The sequence below is a fragment of the Gobio gobio genome, assembly GCF_949357685.1.
Source record: "Gobio gobio genome assembly, chromosome: 4".
Lineage (NCBI taxonomy): Eukaryota > Metazoa > Chordata > Actinopteri > Cypriniformes > Gobionidae > Gobio > Gobio gobio.
In genome coordinates, this window is record NC_137100.1 from 64,993,843 (window position 1) to 65,013,120 (window position 19,278).

A 19,278-nucleotide genomic window follows, 5' to 3' on the forward strand; every position below is an offset into this window, starting at 1 on the left:
GGCCAAGACAACTGGCCAACTCATCCGCTTTAGGGGCCCCAGCCTCCTGAAACCTGGTCCCCCTTGGTCTAAGACTCTAACCTCATGACACTGTCATGTCAAGTCCACTGGTTATGGCATTCCAGAAGCTCCACCCTCCTACCAGCTAATGATGCAATGATTACATTGTTTGATGTTGAGTCCCATAGTCTTTAATCTCACTGGAAAATTGCTTTATCCTGTTTACACTGTAGATTAGGGTCCAATTCTCACTATTAACAAACGATTAACTACGACTACACCCGATTACAGCTTGTTAATAGTTATTGGGTAGGATTAGGGATGTAGAATATTGTCATAAGCCCTGTTTCCACCAAAGTTACCCGGAACAATTAGTCCCAGGAGCTTTTTTTTCTAGGAACACCCCCCCCCCCCAGACCTGTTGCTCTCTGTGTTTCCATCGCAATCTAAAGTACTGGGAAGATTAGTCCGGTGACGTAGGAATGCGCGCGACTTTCCAGTTCCCCCTGGATTTCGTCCTTTGCATATATGTTTAACAAAGCCTGAACCTTGACTCTGGCCCATCTGTCGTATTTCTTAATCTCCATTGTTGATTTGAATAGCAAACAACTCTTACTGCACGCACCACAATAGACTTTTAAAAATGGTGGTTGATAAAAATGCTGCGTTAACCAATCAGCATGTTCGGCACCTATGTCCCACCAGTCATCGCCATTTGCATATTTTGGACCTGCTAGATCTTTTGAAAACAAAATGACCTTTAGCTGTGTTGGAGAAAGTAGTAATTAGAGATGCGCGATTGGCGGTCAAAGCCGCGGATAAACCGCGGATCGGGCGGATGATGTGACGGAAAATTATATTTGTATAAAATTCGGACGGGTGGCGGTTGAACCAATCAAATGAAAAACAATATATACGTTGTTAAATATCGTTGCAGCACCTGGTAGGCCACTAAGCAAACCTGCAAGCTATGAGCACAGCTGTCAGTATGGAGGCCTAAACGAGACATCTCGTAGATGAGACTGGGTTATTTTGTTACGATATTAGTTATATTTTAAAACAGGAAGTCATTGTAGCCTACCACTCGGGGAATATTCATTTAAAAGAGAGACCGATTATGGAGTGATATCAGAAATGACATCGGGCAATGGCAGCCCGAGATGGTCAGAAGAACGCAAGAGCTAAACTTCTACAAGCTCAATAAAATGCACAGCAAAAAAAGAAGGTGAGAAAAATAGCCCATTAATTAGATGTGCAAGGCAAGCAGGCAAGTTTTGGGGTTGTTATGGACAATTCAAAATGTGATCATGCACGTTGAGAATAGGCGTTTCTTTAATATCAAGGCTCCATAGTTTGTTTCTTGTACGATTGTTAAGCGTGCTGGTATAAAACAAATTGCACTGAAGTCTGCCTGAAAAAGACGCGCTCTTCTCATGCAGTCAAAATTAACTGTTTAATTTCTTCAGACTCGTCTTTGTCGTCACCCTGACATGACAGTCCGTAGAGTTAATTAGCCTATAATGTGAATGACTTATTATTTTATTCAAGCTTTCTTTCTTTTTGCAAAAGGCATTAATTAGTAGTGGGCTAAATAGCAGCATGTTGAAATGATGTGCCAAATTGTGTTTTTATTACAATGATAAAATTGTACAGTAGCCTATTCAGGTACGGTTAGGTTTGCCGGTGTGCGTTTTATTTAGGATATTTATTTATTTTTGTCCCTGTGCGCCGATCGGAGACGGAGTTCACTGCTGATATTCTGGGGATACAATATTCGTAGCCAATAGGCTATACTGGTAGGGACTTTAGCCTTTAAGGGTGCCTTCACACTTGTCATGTTTGGTTGGATTAAAACAAACCCTGGTGCGATTGCTCGTTTAGTGCGGTTCATTTTAACATATGTAAATGCTGCCATTCGAACTCTGGTGCGCACCAACTAGCGGACGAGACGCTAAAAAGATGGGCCTCGGTCCGCTTCCAAACCAACTCTGGTGCGGTTCGATTGATATATGAACGCAACACGGACCAAAGACATGTAAACGAATCAAAAACAGGACGTGATGTCACAAGATGCGACGCTACAAGTCAGCTGATTTGACTGAAAATGAAATGAGTAGAGGGCAAACGTGGAGCAACGAGGAGGGAAAGTGCCTCATCAATATATGCAGATCTTCGATTCTGCACAACGGAGGAAATCCTGCTGCTGCTCTGAATGTTTTGAACATGTTATGAGCTCTTGGCGAGTTCTCAGCTGGTGAAAATAAAACCATATGTACACGCATAAAATTATGGCTTTTAATCCAGCACACAGCATTGTTTTGAATGTTCGGTAAGCAGCTCCGTCGCGAAATATACGTCACAAAAGACGACCAATCAGGTTGTGACCGTATCCCTATGCCTTTGGTTCGGTAACTTTAGGTTCGCTGTTAAAAATGCCAGAGTGAACGCTAAGCGGACCAGGACTATATGTTTTGTTTTTTGGTCCGGACCAAACGGACCACACTACAAGTGTGAACGCATCTAAATATCTTTGCTGCATTGGATCAGAATCCTTTCTAGAACAGGCAAGTGCTTTCTAGCCTCGCGGCTCGCGTCAGCAACGCCTTGCATCGCCCATTACAATCAGTGGATGGCGGGCGGTGCATCTTTGAAAATTGGTCAAAAAACATTGGTGCGAATGGATGGCGGATGAATGATGAGTTTTGTGATGCGGTTGCGGATGAAATAATAGCCCATCCGCGCATCTCTAGTAGTAATGCTCTAGTAGTCCCCTAACTAATTGTGTTACTTAGTTACTTTTTAAGAAAAGTAATGTGTTATGTTATGTTTGCGTTACTTTTGTCTCACCTGGGCTAGGCTTGGCTTTTTTGGGCAAATGTAAAGGCCCTTTCACACCAAAATGTAAATAATAAAGCTGAAGGAAATGCAAATTCACGCATGTACAGTAGAGGGCGCAGCTCAAATTAATTTTAAGCTGTGCTACCATTCTGGATTGCAGAAGAATAGCCAGCGTACTGTTTAACACTTCACCAATAAAAAATAATCTATTCAACTTTATTACAAGACATTTTAGCTTATGGTTTAACTGAAAGTCAGCCGCAAGTACATTGGTCAATAAAGTGAGATTAAATACATATAAATATTTCATTATTGGCGGTTTGTGTAGTATTCTGATTTTACATTTCAATGATATTATTCATTTTGAGGGATACTGAATCTGTTTTTGTGCAAGTGAGATGAGTAAATGCCTGTTCACATTTAGTCTAGAACTACAATACCAATCATGTTCACACACAACGCCTCTTCACTTACTCCCGATTCCTCTCAACATGAAGACAGGAGAGCTGCCAGTCAATAAATAGGGAAACAAAGTGCGTCTCTTATTTGAAAAAGTAACTCCATTGTAAATTTAAAAGTAATTTGTTACTTTACTACACTGTAAAAAATTACAGGATCAATAAGTTATGACAACATATGTTTTTAAGTTAATTTAACTCAAAATCAAAATAAGTTAAGCAATTTCAACTTTTTAATTTAAGTTATACAAGATTCAACTCAAAATTGTAAGTCAGTTGAATGTAAATTGCAATATAGAGAGTTGAAATGAACTTGTACACAATAAAAAAAAATTTGTTGGTTTAACTTAAAAAAGTAAGTAACCTGGTTGCCTTAAATTTTTTAGTTCATTGAAATAAAAAATTTGAGTTAAAACAATGAAGGAAGTTGGTTTTTACAAATAGAAACTCAAAATATTATTGTATCTGAACCACATAAATAAATAAAAAATGTTGTGATAAATCATGAAAATAGCACAATTTGGCATGTTTCACTGCATTATTACAAATAAAACACACAATTACGCAATATACTCACACAATATTTTAATAATATTTGAATAAAGGGTGATGTCGATTCTCAAATGTTCATTGTATTAACTAAAATTTTTTATTTCAATTAACTGAAAATGTTAAGGCAACCAGGTAACTTACTTTTTAAATCTTTTTTTTTTTTACAGTAAAAAAAGTAATCTGATTATGTTACTCGAGTTACTTGTAATGCGTTACCCCCAACACTGACCTTTAGAACAAGATTATTTCATAACCACTTCTGTAGGCAACTTTCACGTTTCCTTGAAGATCCTCCTAATCCTAATTGGTTTCGGACCGAAATGTTCCATTAAGTACAAGAATTTGGTCTAGATTATATGTAAACCAATGTAAGTTGCATAGGGAATGTGCATGTGCTATACACCGCCGTAGAGCTTTTGACGTCATAGCTGACCGCAGTAATCCCTGTTTACCAGAAGTCATGTTCCGAAGGAAGATTTGCACTGTGGAAATGTTGGAGTTTCTCTGTAAATTCACCACTACGAGTTGATCTCCCTTATATGTGATTGACATAATTTCTCAACCAGAACAACTAGGGATGACCCAACTAATGATTTATCTTGCATTCGCTTTATTACTGTAGTTTCATTATCCCCAACTGAATCCCTAGAAATACAAGGAAAACCAAATCTTCTGTGGTTTCGGAAATATGACTACATGCGGGCGCTGGCGGACTTGGAATTCTTTGAAATGAAGATTGTTTAGTGAGAAAGTCCTGACAGCCTGCTGAGATGTGGGCATCTCATTTAAGACCGCCAGTTGCCGTTTTCCCAAAAGGCAACTAAACCTGGTCTTTTTTGCAGAAAACACTCGTGTTGCTTGCGTATGGTGTTTCTCTTGAGGAGGTCACTTGAGTGGCTTCTTTCTCTTGTCTTCGAGCACTTCATGAGTCCTGATGTGTATCTGTGGAAGTCTTCCAACAAGCATTGAGTCTTTTTCTTTTTAACCCTCTGGTACTCTTCGGTCATTTCTGACCGGAAAATGTTCTGTTTTGAAATTTTAAAAATCACAGCTTCATCGGAATGATATGAAACTTGGTGACTTTTCTTGCATTAGGTATGTAAACACACACAAAAATTGGGGTCATGATTCGAGCATGCTAATTGGTCGTAAAAAAAAAAAAAGTAGTGTTCATTGTATTCGGTCCATAGACCGTAAAAAAATATGGACGACGCGACTTCATTGACTTCTGCTGACCAAAGTTGAAGCTTTCATAGGCCCGCTCACGGCGCTGACATCTTGGGACCGAGTCTGCGCAGTAGCGATCTCGGGACCGGAGTTGCGCAGTAGAGAACAGGAAGTAGAGGCGCGATTATCAAAAGCCCGCCCACACTCTCGCAGATGCAGAACAATTCATTATATTGGTGTGAAATAAACAGTTATGGAAATGTAGAAATTAAAGCTAAAGCTCCAATCTCCTCACAAAAATCCAGAAAAAAGTCCGTTAGTGCCTCAGTGACAACTTCACTCAGAGAAGCTGTCAATCTCAGCTGTCAATCATGACGTCACACCCCCCGTTTTTATAGCATCAAATAACTCACTAAAACTAAACTTATTTAAAAAACGAACACTTGAAATTAAATTATTGTAATAAAAACTGCCTAAAATGACAGAAACCATCTTTAGGAAACAATTATTTGAAGTGTAATTAAATTGTTTAGTGTGTCTCGCGCCCATTCAAATACATGGAGAGGCGGGGTTTAGGAGCTATACTGGGACCGGCCACCGGGGGGCGATCGAGGCGCGAAAGCTTCAATTTCTGACTGGAGCACAACAGGCTTGATTCGGTCATAAATGACCGACCATAGGAAATGAATGAGAAATCGGCAAAAACACAAAAATTCTCAAAATATTTGTGTACAATCTACAAATCGGCCACAATGCTGAAAAAAAAGTACACAGCAGTAAAGGGGTCTAAAACATCAAGAGTCGAATCATGATTCGGATCGCGTGTCAAACCCCCAAACTGCTGAAATTTGGCGATTCAAACTGCTGAATCGACTCACTGATTCATAACGCTATGAAGCTTCATGAGGCCGTGTTTGAAATCGTCATCACTATATAAGTCGTTATTTAGGGTTTTTTTGCGCACAAAAACTATTCTCGTCACTTCATAAAGTTATTGTAGAACCACTGTAGTGAGATGGCCTTTGTAACGACGTCTCGGAGTGAACCGTGCCATTGTGCCAATGGAGGCCTTTCAGAGCCATCAGATTTACACTAAAATATCTTCATTTGAGTTCTGAAGATGAACGGAGGTCTGACGGGTGTCGAACGACATGAGGGTAAGTAATTAATGACAGAAAAATTTCATTTTTGGGTGAACTAACCCTTTAAATAATTCCAAAAGAGGGCACTAATCTGGTTTAAAAAAAAATTTTTTTGAAGGCCTAGTCTCTATTTTAACCTGAAATACTGCAAAAAAATATATATATATAATAATATTTGTATAATTTTCAATGGCAAAAATAGACCATTATTATTGCATAAATATAAAAAAATACCATCAAATCATCTCAAAATACAAAATGAAAAAGAAAAAATATTATTGAAGAAAAATCATCCTATTTAGGTGTCCGGGAAGACAACCACAATGCAACCCCTAAACGAAGAGCACCAGAGGGTTCATCAAGTATTCCTGTTTGGCTTGAATGGGAAGCTTTCTCTGATTTTCTCTTCCTCTCTCTCGTCTATAACTTCGACACGGGTTTCTATAAATTAAACGCTGAGAATGCACTGAGGTGCAAACAGATGGTAGCATCACCCGTTGAACCCAGCCAGCGTTTGACCGATGAGCTGCAAGTGCAATTCTGTTGACATGTCAACTTATTTCATGCCATGTCATCAACGTATAGTATTTATGCCATAAGCATATTGGCGGGCCTGTTGATCTGTCAAGAGTGTCTGGCTCACATGACATCATGTGACATTTCATCAGCTGCACCAGTTCAGAACAGTTGAGAATACAATGATACAATGCATTAATAAGACACAGATGAAGTTCTGTTAAAGGGTGGATGCTGAGCAGACGATGAGGGCATTCTCTGAGACCGCTTTCTTCAACACCTCAGCACATGTGTGACATAGAAAGTCTGGAGGCAGATGTCTTTTTATGCAATAAGAAGTGGAACCTTGTTCTCTTTAAGGATAGGCATCAGCACTCACAAATGAAAGGAAGGATCAATTACGCAACGATCTGATCAATTTTTCGGTTTTCCACTTTGTCAGACAGCAGTTTGCACGTGGTAACTTTCAATCCGGGGCAGCAACACTGGATTTGACTATTATAAGGGTGTGTTTCTCCTTAGCTTAGTAAGAAAAAGCTCTTGCGTATTCTCAACAGAGAGCTGAATCCACAAGTCACCATGGAAAGACATGCCAAGAAACAGCGCCATGCTTCTTCTTTCTTAATTTGTTGAACCCTCTGGTGCTCTTCGGTCATTTCTGACCGGAAAATTTTCTGTTTTGAAATGTTAAAAATCACAGCTTCATCGGAATGATATGAAACTTGGTGACTTTAGCATTAGGTGTGTAAACACACAACAAAATTGGGGTTATGATTCGAGCATGCTAATTGGTTGTTAAAAAAAAGTAGCGTTCATTGTCTTCGGTCATAAATAAACGACCATAGGAGATGAATGAGAAATTGGCAAAAACACAAAATTCTCAGAATATTTGTGTGTTCAATCTACAAATCGGCCACGATGCTGAAAAAAAGTACACAGCAGTAAAGGGGTGACACTCTAAAACATCAAGAGTGTGATATTGACACATCCACTTACACACACACACACACACACACACACACACACACACACACACACACACACACACACACACACACACACACACACACACACACACACACACACACACACACACACACACACACACACACACACACACACACACACACACACACACACACACACACACACACCTATGAAAAACTGAACCTATGAACCACATTTTGAATTTTTAAAAATCACAGCTTCATCGGAATGATATGAAACTTGGTGACTTTAGCATTAGGTGTGTAAACACACAAAAAAATTGGGGTCATGATTCGAGCATGCTAATTGGTCGTTAAAAAAAAGTAGCGTTCATTGTCTTCTGTCATAAATGACCGACCATAGAAAATGAATGAGAAATCGGCAAAAACACAAAAATTCTCAGAATATTTGTGTACAATCAACAAATCAGCCACCATGCTGAAAAAAAGTACACAGCAGTAAAGGGGTCTAAAACATCAAGAGTGTGATATTGACACATCCACTCACACACACACACACACACACACACACACACACACACACACACACACACACACACACACACACACACACACACACACACACACACACACACACACACACACACACACACACACACACACACATATCATATATATATATATATATATATAATAGAAAAGGAACCGGCCCCCAAGTGTGTCCACAACATCGAATCTGGCCCCCTTTTAAAAAAGTTTGGACACCCCTGACTTAGAGCATGCAAACTCAAAAACTGCTGTTCAAAAGAAGTTTTCCTGTTTCAAATATCCTTAAGTCTCAGCTTTATGCGTGTAGGTGCCTTTCCCTGTATGTTGTGTAAATTGCTTTTCTCTGTGCAACGCTTATTTGTGTTTTTCTTGTTTCATTTTATGGGACTTTCACAGACGTTTTCCCATTTTCCAAAACGCAGGCAAATTGCAGCTTAAACCTCTTGCCGGTGTCATTCATGTCAAGTGCTAATTTGAATGATTTGTTTTGCCTCTTATTAAACGTTACTGCTTCCCTGCCCATTAGAACAGGCACCTTATAACTCTGCTGACGGCAGCACAAAAACGCTTGGCCTCGCGTGAACCTGTGGCGTTCGCAATAAACGTAACGTCCACGGCGCTCGGGTAATTTGGCCGTGTTGTTTTGTTAATCAGCAGAGATGTGCTTGCGTTTCTCTCGGGGAACGTGTCCAACGTAAATGCAAATAATGAAGGCTTTGTGTATTTTCCTCTCGCTCGTGTTGGCTCTTTTATTAATGACCTGTGTATGTGCAGTTTTGGAGATGGAAAGCTGAGAGGCTTGGGGTTCCTGTCTAGTAGTTAATGCACATGCTGTTTTGTAGCTTTGTGGGTGGGTTGTAGTTTAGAATGTTTGTGGATGTGAGTGTAGAAAAAACAGCAGATGGAGGTTTTGTGTGTATGGCTTTCTTTGTCTTTCTAGAGGTGATGTTTGCACAGAGATGACTTAAGGGGTGTCATAACTATTTAAACTACAGTATGTTTCAAAGACAATGGAATGAAATACCATTTACAGATTAAAGGGATAGTTCACCCAAAAACTAAATGTTTATGTTTATCTGCTTACCCCCAGGGCATCCAACATTTTGTTGTCTTTGTTTCTTCAGTAGAACACAAATGAAGATTTTTAACTCAAACCGTTGCAGTGTGATAGACGTATAATGATGTAAATGGGGATATTTTAGAGTATGAGAGCAATGAGAGTAAAAACTAGTGATGCACCGATCATGATTTTACATTGCCGATTCCGATACCGATTTTTTTTCAAGCAAACTGGCCGATTCCGATTTTTTTTTACACCATAAAACAATGAAAGTATACATGAAAAAGATGTTTATTTGTAGGCTATTTAACAGGCTATATTGGCTTTTGGCCAATGAAAACAAGTGCGCAATCTGAAATCAACGGGAAATTGAATTTGGTTGAATTTATGTGAAACAACACAATCAACACACATTTAACAATCCAAACAAAGATGTTACTTAAATCATTTGTTTTTAAATTCAATGTAAAGAAAAAAAGTCTTTACCAGTGAAATTAAATGAAACCAAAGTTTATAAATACATTGTTCCAAAATGTTAAATCAAATTAGTTCAAAGATAGTCCTACAGCAGGTGCTTTTTAAATCAAATTAAGTCAATGTAACTTTAAGGTAAAAAAAAAAAAAGATCATCCTATACAGAACTGATAGAATTTAATTTCAAAAGTGCATGCATGTTCTTCTTTACAAAAATAAGCATTTCCGTTTTGTCACAAGTTAGTCTGTTTCGTTTCTCATCCGATCCAACACGCGAGAAGCTGAGCTGAACAAACACTCGCTATGTACGCTTGTGCAGGGTGCGGAGAGGTGAGTGCCTCGTCTCTTCCCTCAGTTCTCCAGTTTCCGTTTAGTAACACACAAGTGACATGTTCGCGAATGATTGCAATATAGGAGTATGTGCACGCGGGTGCACTTCCGGGAAAATCGGCAGAAAAATACAAAGAAAACCAGCCGGTTGCCGATCGCGTGCTAGAATTAAAAACAGTCCGGTTCCAGTTTTTGACCGGTGCATCCCTAGTAGAAACACACAAACATACGAATCCTTATTAAACCATGCGGCTCGTGGCGACACATTGATGTCTTAAGACACGAAGCGATCGGTTTCTGCGAGAAACCCAACAGTATTTGTGTTATTTTTTTACCTCTTATCAGACGAATGTCATCTAGTATTCCCAGCGCCATAACTTCCGGCGAATAAGGTCAAAATACTGACACGATCAAAGATATATATATGTAGATACCTTACTTGACCGATTCACGCATGCACTAATGAGTAATCTATGTATATCTCTATGATCGCGCCGGAATTTTGACCTTATTTGTCAGAAGTGATGGCGCGGCTGATGCAGAGCCATAGAAAAAAATGAAATACATTTTTAAATATGGAAATTTTTCTTACACAAACGCATCGATTCGCTTCAGAAGGCCTTCATGGAGACAGAGCGTATTTAGGCCACGCCCACACCGGGGGGGAAACCAACCCAACGCCCTCCATTGACTTTGCATTGCGTGAGGCTGCCTCATTGTCATTTCGGACTTCGAAAAAAACAGAACAATGTCTAAAAGCAGATATGTGACAAAGTGTACAGCAAACAAGCTAAAAAACACAGAAATAAGTTTTTATAAACTGTCGACCCAAAAAAACGAGAGTTTAAGGAGACAAAAGTGGATAAAGGCAGTAAAACGTGACGCTTCAGCTGAAGAATGGGTCAATTTTGGGATCCCGACACTCAGTATGCCCAAGTATACCTATGTGTGCAGTAAATATGTTGCCACTGTTAAGTCAAATATCCAAATGTCAGTTTTATATAAGATATATCCTGTCGCTGATTACGTTCCCCTCTAGTGTGTGTACTTCTCAGTGTAATATAACGTGTCTCAATGGCCTGTATCCACTTTTTTGTCCTTAAACGATCATTTTTTGGGTCAATAGCTTATAAAAACGTCTGGGTTTTTGGTTGTGGGTTTTGTTCAGCTTGTTTGCTGTACACTTTGTCATATATCAGCTTTTAGACATTGTTCTGTTTTTTGTTATAAGTCCGAAATGACAAGGATGCTGCTTCACGCAATGCAAAGTCAATGGAGGGCGTTCGATTGTTTCCCCCCCGGTGGGCGTGGTCTTCAGAATATGACGCGTGTCGCTCTGTCTTTATTAACACCCCAGACTCGCGAGGAGCAGTTATTTGACGAACAGATGCATTTTTTATGGACTTCAAAAACAGAGCAACTATTATTGCTATTATAATGCTTGGATTAGCCAGAACATTTTTAATATAACTTCGTCTGAAAGAAGAATGTCATATACACCTCGGATGACTCGTGATTAAATCATGGGCTAATAATATAAATTTTTGGGTGAACTATCCCTTTAAACTTCAGAACTCACTCTAAAAACATTACATTCGGTTTGCACTCTTTTCTGAAAAGTAAGCTAAAGTGTGCTGCTTTTTCACAAGGGCCCGCAGAGACACTTGGTTTTTGTAAAGGGCCTGCAGTAAATATTGGCATCTACTGAGTATCCTAGAGGAGAGGCTTACTTTCAATCACTTTATGCAGTTTTACTGACCAAAAACAAATGTCCTCCAAGACGTAGCCCTCCAAGTGACTCAGAGAGGTGCGACTTGTGCTTGTATACAGGTGTCCTCTGATGGAGGAAACATGTCGGGCCTGTTTTGCTGATTATCAGCGGCCGCAATCGTTCGCCACCAGAACGCCGTGACCCTTTCCACAAAGCCCAGTGCTAACAGAGCGGGTTTTGGTTTCATTGTCTCAGCACATCTTCATCCCTCATGACTTCCCACATGGTTCAGCTCGAGTGTAGATTCACTTTCCTCTTCGGACTGACACAAGATCAGATGTCTCTTATCTCTGTTCTCAACCTCCACCGGCTTATGGTTCAAAGCGACAGCTCATGTGCTTCGAACCAGCACTAAACCAGCACTGCGAGTTTTCAGGGTGTAGAAGGAGTTGGATTAACTTCCTAAACCTGACTTTTTCAGCAAGGAATGATCAGATGGCTCTCGCTGATCACTGTTAGGAGGTGTCTGAGCTATGCTAGAAGCTACGCTATATGTAATTGTCCAAAATGTCTTGGTGAAGCATTAAGAGTTAATTTCACTGGAACTAAGGGGCCAAGCCAAACCCCTGAAAACAACCCCAAACCATAATCTCCCCTCCACCGAACTTTACACTTGGCAAAATGCAGTCAGGCAAGTCCCGTTCTCCTGGCGACCGCCAAACCCAGACTCAGAAACAAAGAAGCGTGATTGGTCACTCCAGAGAACACGTCTCTAGTGCTCTAGAGTCCAGTGGTGGCGTGCTTTACCCCACTGCAAATGTTCTTGTAAAACATACTCCAATATTCTTTTTTTATATAGCTCGTTCAGTCATGAAACTCTAGAGGGCACATACTTGATCAATCCTTCACATGCAATCTGCAAGCAATCACATCATTATCGAATGGCTCAAGCTGATTGGCCTCCTGTAGCCAATGAGATTGCTTGCTCAACATTTAAATAGTTTGCTTGAGGGTTTGCTGTAAGCTTCAGCCCTGTCAAGAGTTCCTCTGAACCCCTCCACCTCCCCAGCTCCACCTGCCTAGCAGTCTGTGTGAATAAACATAAATGACATGTCAGATGAAGCTTCTGTGCCACCTTTGCAGTGTAAAGATTGTTTTTGATGATACACTCTAAAAAATGCCGGATTACCCATAACGGTAACACTAGTCAGTCCGAAAGCATTCAATTAGCCTAATAAGGCCTAACCCAATGAGGGTTATTCTTTGTGTTGCTTTGCCCTGAAGACGACCATTTGTTGGTCGAAACATGTTGGTTCTTCTATTTTTTAAAAGATGATTTAAGCCATACCAAATAAAGGCTTTTTAATTAATTCCTTCTCCTCTTTTTACATCTGACTGAGTGCCTGAGACCTGCTTTTTTTAATGTAATACTTAATTTAGAAATTATTAATTGATCATTTATAAAGTATTAACATACAATTATTAAACACATTATAGATATGCTTATAAATCAAGAATAGAGCTTATAAACTGCTATTAATGTCTATTAATGCTTTATAAATGATGAATTAACTATTTACTACTGCTTAACTAATGCTTCATAGCGTGTAGTTATTATAAAGTGTTACCAAAATAACCCAAGTTGGGTTGAAAATGGACTAACCCAGCAATTGGGTTGTTTTAAGCAAACATTTAACCCAACCGCTGGGTTAAAACAACCCAATTGCTGGGTTAGTCCATTTTCAACCCAACTTGGGTTATTTTTAACCCAGCATTTTTTAGAGTGTAAAATTGTATTGGTAGCAGCCTGTAGTATTTTTATTTATTATTTGGCATTAAAAAAAAGAATCAATCCTAGTGGCAAATATTAATTCGAAATTACATTCTGGGACAGATGTGTGATGGTTTCTTGCATTTTTCCACAGGGATGTTGAGTATGGTGGTGTGTACACATACCAGGTCCAAACCATCTCCAGTCGGAGCGAGAGTGAGCCGTCGCCTCCGCTCACACACCGCCTCGGAGCGCCGTACTGTGGGGACGGTCTCATCCAGAGGTGAGATTGGACGCATTTCCACAGCCTTCAGAGCAGTCTCTCTGTTGTTTTAACCCAGCGACTGGGTTGTGTACGAAAGCAATCCGGTCAAAAGCGTTTTCGACTAACTCTGGAAGTGGTCGAAAGTGGACAAGCTCAAGACGTTGGTCACCTGTATTTATTGATGTACACTTGTGATCCGATCGACCAAAACATATCTTAATGCCAGGTGTATACTAAAAAATGCTGGGTTAAAAACTAACTAACCCAGCTATTGGGTTGTTTTAAGCAAACATTTAACCCAACCACTGGGTTAAAACGACCCATTCACTGGGTTAAAACAACCCAATTGCTGGGTTAGTCCTTTTTCAACCCAACTTGGGTTGTTTTTAACCCAGCTTTTTTAGAGTGTACGAAAGCAATCCGGTCAAATGCGTTTTCGACTAACTCTGGAAGTGGTTGAAAGTGGACAAGCTCAAGACGTTTTAGACCCTGTCGGTCACCTGTATTTATTGTTGTACACTTGTGATCCGATCGACCAAAACATATCTTAATGCCAGGTGTACACTCTAAAAAATGCTGGGTTAAAAACAACCAAAGTTGGGTTGAAAATGGACTAACCCAGCAATTGGGTTGTTGTAAGCAAACATTTAACCCAACCACTGGGTTAAAACGACCCATTCACTGGGTTAAAACAACCCACTTGCCGGGTTAGTCCATTTTCAACCCAACTTGGGTTGTTTTTAACCCAGCATTTTTAGAGTGTACAAAAGCAATCCGGTCAAATGCGTTTTCGACTAACTCTGGAAGTGGTTGAAAGTGGACAAGCTCAAGACGTTTTAGACCCTGTTGGTCACCTGTATTTATTGTCGTACACTTGTGATCCGATCGACCAAAACATATCTTAATGCCAGGTGTACACTCTAAAAAATGCTGGGTTAAAAACAACCCAAGTTGGGCTGAAAATGGACTAACCCAGCAATTGGGTTGTTGTAAGCAAACATTTAACCCAACCACTGGGTTAAAACGACCCATTCACTGGGTTAAAACAACCCACTTGCCGGGTTAGTCCATTTTCAACCCAACTTGGGTTGTTTTTAACCCAGCATTTTTAGAGTGTACGAAAGCAATCCGGTCAAATGCGTTTTCGACTAACTCTGGAAGTGGTTGAAAGTGGACAAGCTCAAGACGTTTTAGACCCTGTTGGTCACCTGTATTTATTGTCGTACACTTGTGATCCGATCGACCAAAACATATCTTAATGCCAGGTGTACACTCTAAAAAATGCTAGGTTAAAAACAACCCAAGTTGGGTTGAAAATGGACTAACCCAGCAATTGGGTTGTTTGAACCCAGCAATTGGGTTGTTGTAAGCAAACATTTAACCCAACCACTGGGTTAAAATGACCCATTCATTGGGTTAAAACAACCCAATTGCTCGGTTAGTCCATTTTCAACCCAACTTGGCTTGTTTTTAACCCAGCATTTTTAGAGTGTACGAAAGTAATCCGGTCAAATGCGTTATTTGACTAACTCTGGAAGTGGTTGAAAATGGACTAACCCAGTAATTGGGTCATTTTAACCCAGCGGTTGGGTTAAATGTTTGCTTAAAACAATGCAGTCGCTGGGTTAAAACAACCCAATTGCTGGGTTAGTCCATTTTCAACCTAACTTGGGTTGTTTTTAACCCAGCATTGTTTAGAGTGTACGAAAGCAATCCGGTCAAATGCGTTTTCGACTAACTCTGGAAGTGGTTGAAAGTGGACAAGCTCAAGACGTTTTAGACCCTGTCGGTCACTTGTATTTATTGTCGTACACTTGTGATCCGATCGAATAAAACCTATCTTAATGCCAGGTGTACACTCTAAAAAATGCTGGGTTAAAAACAAAGCAATTGGGTTGTTTTAACCCAGTGAATGGGTCGTTTTAACCCAGCGGTTGGGTTAAATGTTTGCTTAAAACAACCCAATTGCTGGCTTAGTCCATTTTCAACCCAACTTGGGTTGTTTTTAACCCAGCATTTTTTAGAGGGTAAATATGACCTAACTTGATTTTCTAAATGAATCAAACTTAATTAAAAAGCAACAAAAGTCCATACAGGTTCCCCCTCAGCTTCTGTTTTATTAATGAACAAACATTTCTTATCAACTCCCCCAGACTCAGTTAATATCTTTTCTAGTTATTGGATAGCGCAGGGTCTTCGAAAAGATTGCGAACTACTGATTTACAGGAGCATCACGTTAACCTCAAGAAAACATTTTAAAACGGTTGGGAAACATGTTGTCATATATCCACACTGCACGAGGAGGTTCATGCTTTTAGCAGCAGATTTATATCCACCGTGGGAAATCATCATTATTATGTTTATGATGTATACATTGATTTATTTCAGGTCCCAGGGAGAGGAATGTGACGATATGAACACTATGAATGGAGACGGCTGCTCCGGCCATTGTAAGAAGGAGGCGTTTTTCAACTGTGTTGGTAAGTGTGGAGAGAAACCGTAAGTGCATCAGCAGCTCATTACAGCCGTCTGTCTTACGGCACGCTTTTAAACACACTCAATGCCGGACGTCACTATTACTTGACAGGTTTGCGAGATGTGTTACTCTTTGAGAGCAGCACTTTAGGAGTAATAGTTTAGCCAGTCGCTCCCTCTCGAGCCAAAGCTATTTTTTATCACTAGCGTCATGACATCCCTTTAAAATTTGTAAGACATTTAATTCAAAACGAACACACTAACAAATTCATGAAGGATGTCTTGGCGCCTTGTCCCGTTCTGTATTATTAATAATAGAATGCTTTCCGGTCTCCGTTTTTATGGCCAGAGCCTGAGGAAAGGTTACGTCATTGAAAGGCAGCAGTAGGGTCATTGTGTTTACTGTAAGACACAAAAGCAAAACCTCTCATACAGTGTAAAATAGACAACACAGAGAACACAAATGCACCTATTCAGTGTTCAGCGACAAACACACGACAGAAAACTTGTGAGTGGATGAACGGACACAACAGAGAGTGTTTATATATACAGTAGAAGTCTTAAAAAAGAGGCCAATTTGGTCAGAAATGAAGAAAAAATTATAATATACAACTAATACAATGGTAAAAGCACTGCATTTCAATTGTTTGGGTTCAGTAGGATTTTCTTTTTAATATTTGTATTCAGCAAGCACGCATTCAATTGACCAAAAGCGACCGTAAAGTCGTGAAAATGTCAAATAAATGTTGTTCTTTTGAATTTTCTATTCAGTTTTCAACTTTGATAATAAGTCACGTTTCTTAAGCAGCAAATCAGCGTATTAGAATGATTTCTGAAGGATCATATGACTGAAAACTGGAGTAATGATGCTGAAAATCACAGGAATAAATACAATTTGTACAATATATTCGAATAGAAAACTGTTATTTTAAATTGTAATGTTATTTCACATTATTTTGATGAAATAAATGCAGATTTGGTGGTCTTATTTTAAAAATGATTATTAAATTGACCAAAAGTGACCGTAAAGTCGTGAAAATGTCAAATAAATGCTGTTCTTTTGAATTTTCTATTCAGTTTTCAACATTAGCCACGTTTATATGCGCACTTTTTGTCATGAAATGATGAATCGAAATGAATTCAATTCATTTATTTTGAAAAACACAAAATGCACCCAAATTATTAATAAAAACATGAATGAAAGCACTAAACTAAAGCTACTAAACGCATAAATATTTCAGATGATTAAGGAAAGATACCATAATCAAAGAGGTAGGCTATAAATATTAACAAAAATAATTAAAGTAGACCGTAGGTAATGTTACTTAACCAATTTGAAGAAGTTGTTGAACTTTTTTTATAACTTACGAGAAGCAGAGAGAAATGTCGACACCTCTCCAGCAGCTTGAATGTTTCGGATTCACAAAAATCTTAAGAAAGAAGTTAAGAAAATGCTTAAGATAAATTCTAAGAAGTTCTTAAGAATGTTCCTAAGTGCAATTCTTAAGTAGTTCTCAAATATTTTCTTAAGAACATCTTAATTTTTTACTTAAGAAGAAAATAAAAGGTGCTATATTATTGAAAGGTATTACTGAAGATTCTCTGAATGAAAAACACCTCAAAGCTCGTCGTTTTGTGCTTCCTGCAGATTACCGTAGATATCAGAATAAGTGTGCAGACTATTTTCGTCGTGACTGGCTTGACCGGGAGTAAATCACTCAACGTCGTGTTTTTAATGTGCCGTGTCTGTAAAATCGATTACATCGACACAAGACGAATCATATCAGACGCCAGAAGGACTAGCCGAGGTAAGGCTTCTCTCGCCGGGGTTAATGAGCGCTGAACACCCGCTGATCGCCTGGAGCTCACAACTCCAACAACGGCAGATCAAATTGTAAAATAGGCGCTCTCTTTATAAACAAACCACAATTTAATCTTTTTAAAGTACATTCTCGCCTGAAAAAGTCTTAAAACTACAATTTGTGACACATTAACAGTAGAATTGGTATTTAAGATAGATTGGAGGTTATCCTTAAATAACTTATTTAAGTTATTTACGATGATTTTAAAGAACAAGGGGCCGGATTCACAAAACATTCTTAAGAATGAAATTATTCTTAACTGCCAATTTCTTCTTATTTTCTAACTTAAGAAAAAATATAAGAATATTTTGTATTGCCAAAAACTTTTCTTAAGAATGTTCTTATCTTTTTTCTTATGATTGTTCTTAAGATAAAATGTAAGAAGTATATTTATATTCACGAAAATAATGTTCTTTAAAATCATCGTAAATAACTTCTTAAAGTTAGGATAACCTCCAACCTCCAATCTGAAATACCAATTCTACTGTTAATGTGTCACAAATTGTAGTTTTAAGACTTTTTCAGGCGAGAATGTACTTATTTAAAGATTAAATCTGTGGTTTGTTTATGAAGAGAGCGCCTATTTTACAATTTGATCTGCCGTTGTTGGAGTTGTGAGCTCCAGGCGATCAGCGGGTGTTCAGCGCTCATTAACCCCGGCGAGAGAAGCCTTACCTCGGCTAGTCCTTCTGGCGTCTGATATGATTCGCCTTGTGTCGATCTAATCGATTTTACAGACACGGCACATTAAAAACACGACGTTGAGTGATTTACTCCCCACGTCACGACGAAAATAGTCTGCACACTTATTCTGATATCTACGGTAATCTGCAGGAAGCGCAAAACGACGAGCTTTGAGGTGTTTTTCATTCAGCGAATCTTCAGTAATACCTTTCAATAATATAACACTTTTTATTTTCTTCTTAAGTAAAAAATTAAGATGTTCTTAAGAAAATATTTGAGAACTTCTTAAGATTTTTTCAAGAATTGCTCTTAGGAACATTCTTACGAATTTATCTTAAGAATTTTCTTATCTTCTTTCTTAAGAAGATTTTCGTGAATCCGGCCCGAGATTATTTTCGTGAATATGAATACTTCTTAAATTTTATCTTAATAACAATCATAAGAAAGAAGATAAGAACATACTTAAGAAACGTTTTT

General features: G+C 38.9%; 1 protein-coding gene across 1 annotated transcript in view; it reads left to right on the plus strand.

Annotated features, from left to right (window-relative positions):
* pappaa (pregnancy-associated plasma protein A, pappalysin 1a) overlaps positions 1–19,278 on the plus strand; it is a gene marked incomplete at its 5' end in the record, with an annotated part of 160,837 nt that overhangs the window by 35,191 nt on the left and 106,368 nt on the right. Inside the window, 2 exons of the mRNA XM_079815957.1 lie at positions 13,670–13,798; positions 16,169–16,260. Coding sequence (XP_079672083.1) covers positions 13,670–13,798; positions 16,169–16,260 — 221 coding nt within the window. The remainder of the gene's footprint in view (positions 1–13,669; positions 13,799–16,168; positions 16,261–19,278) is intronic.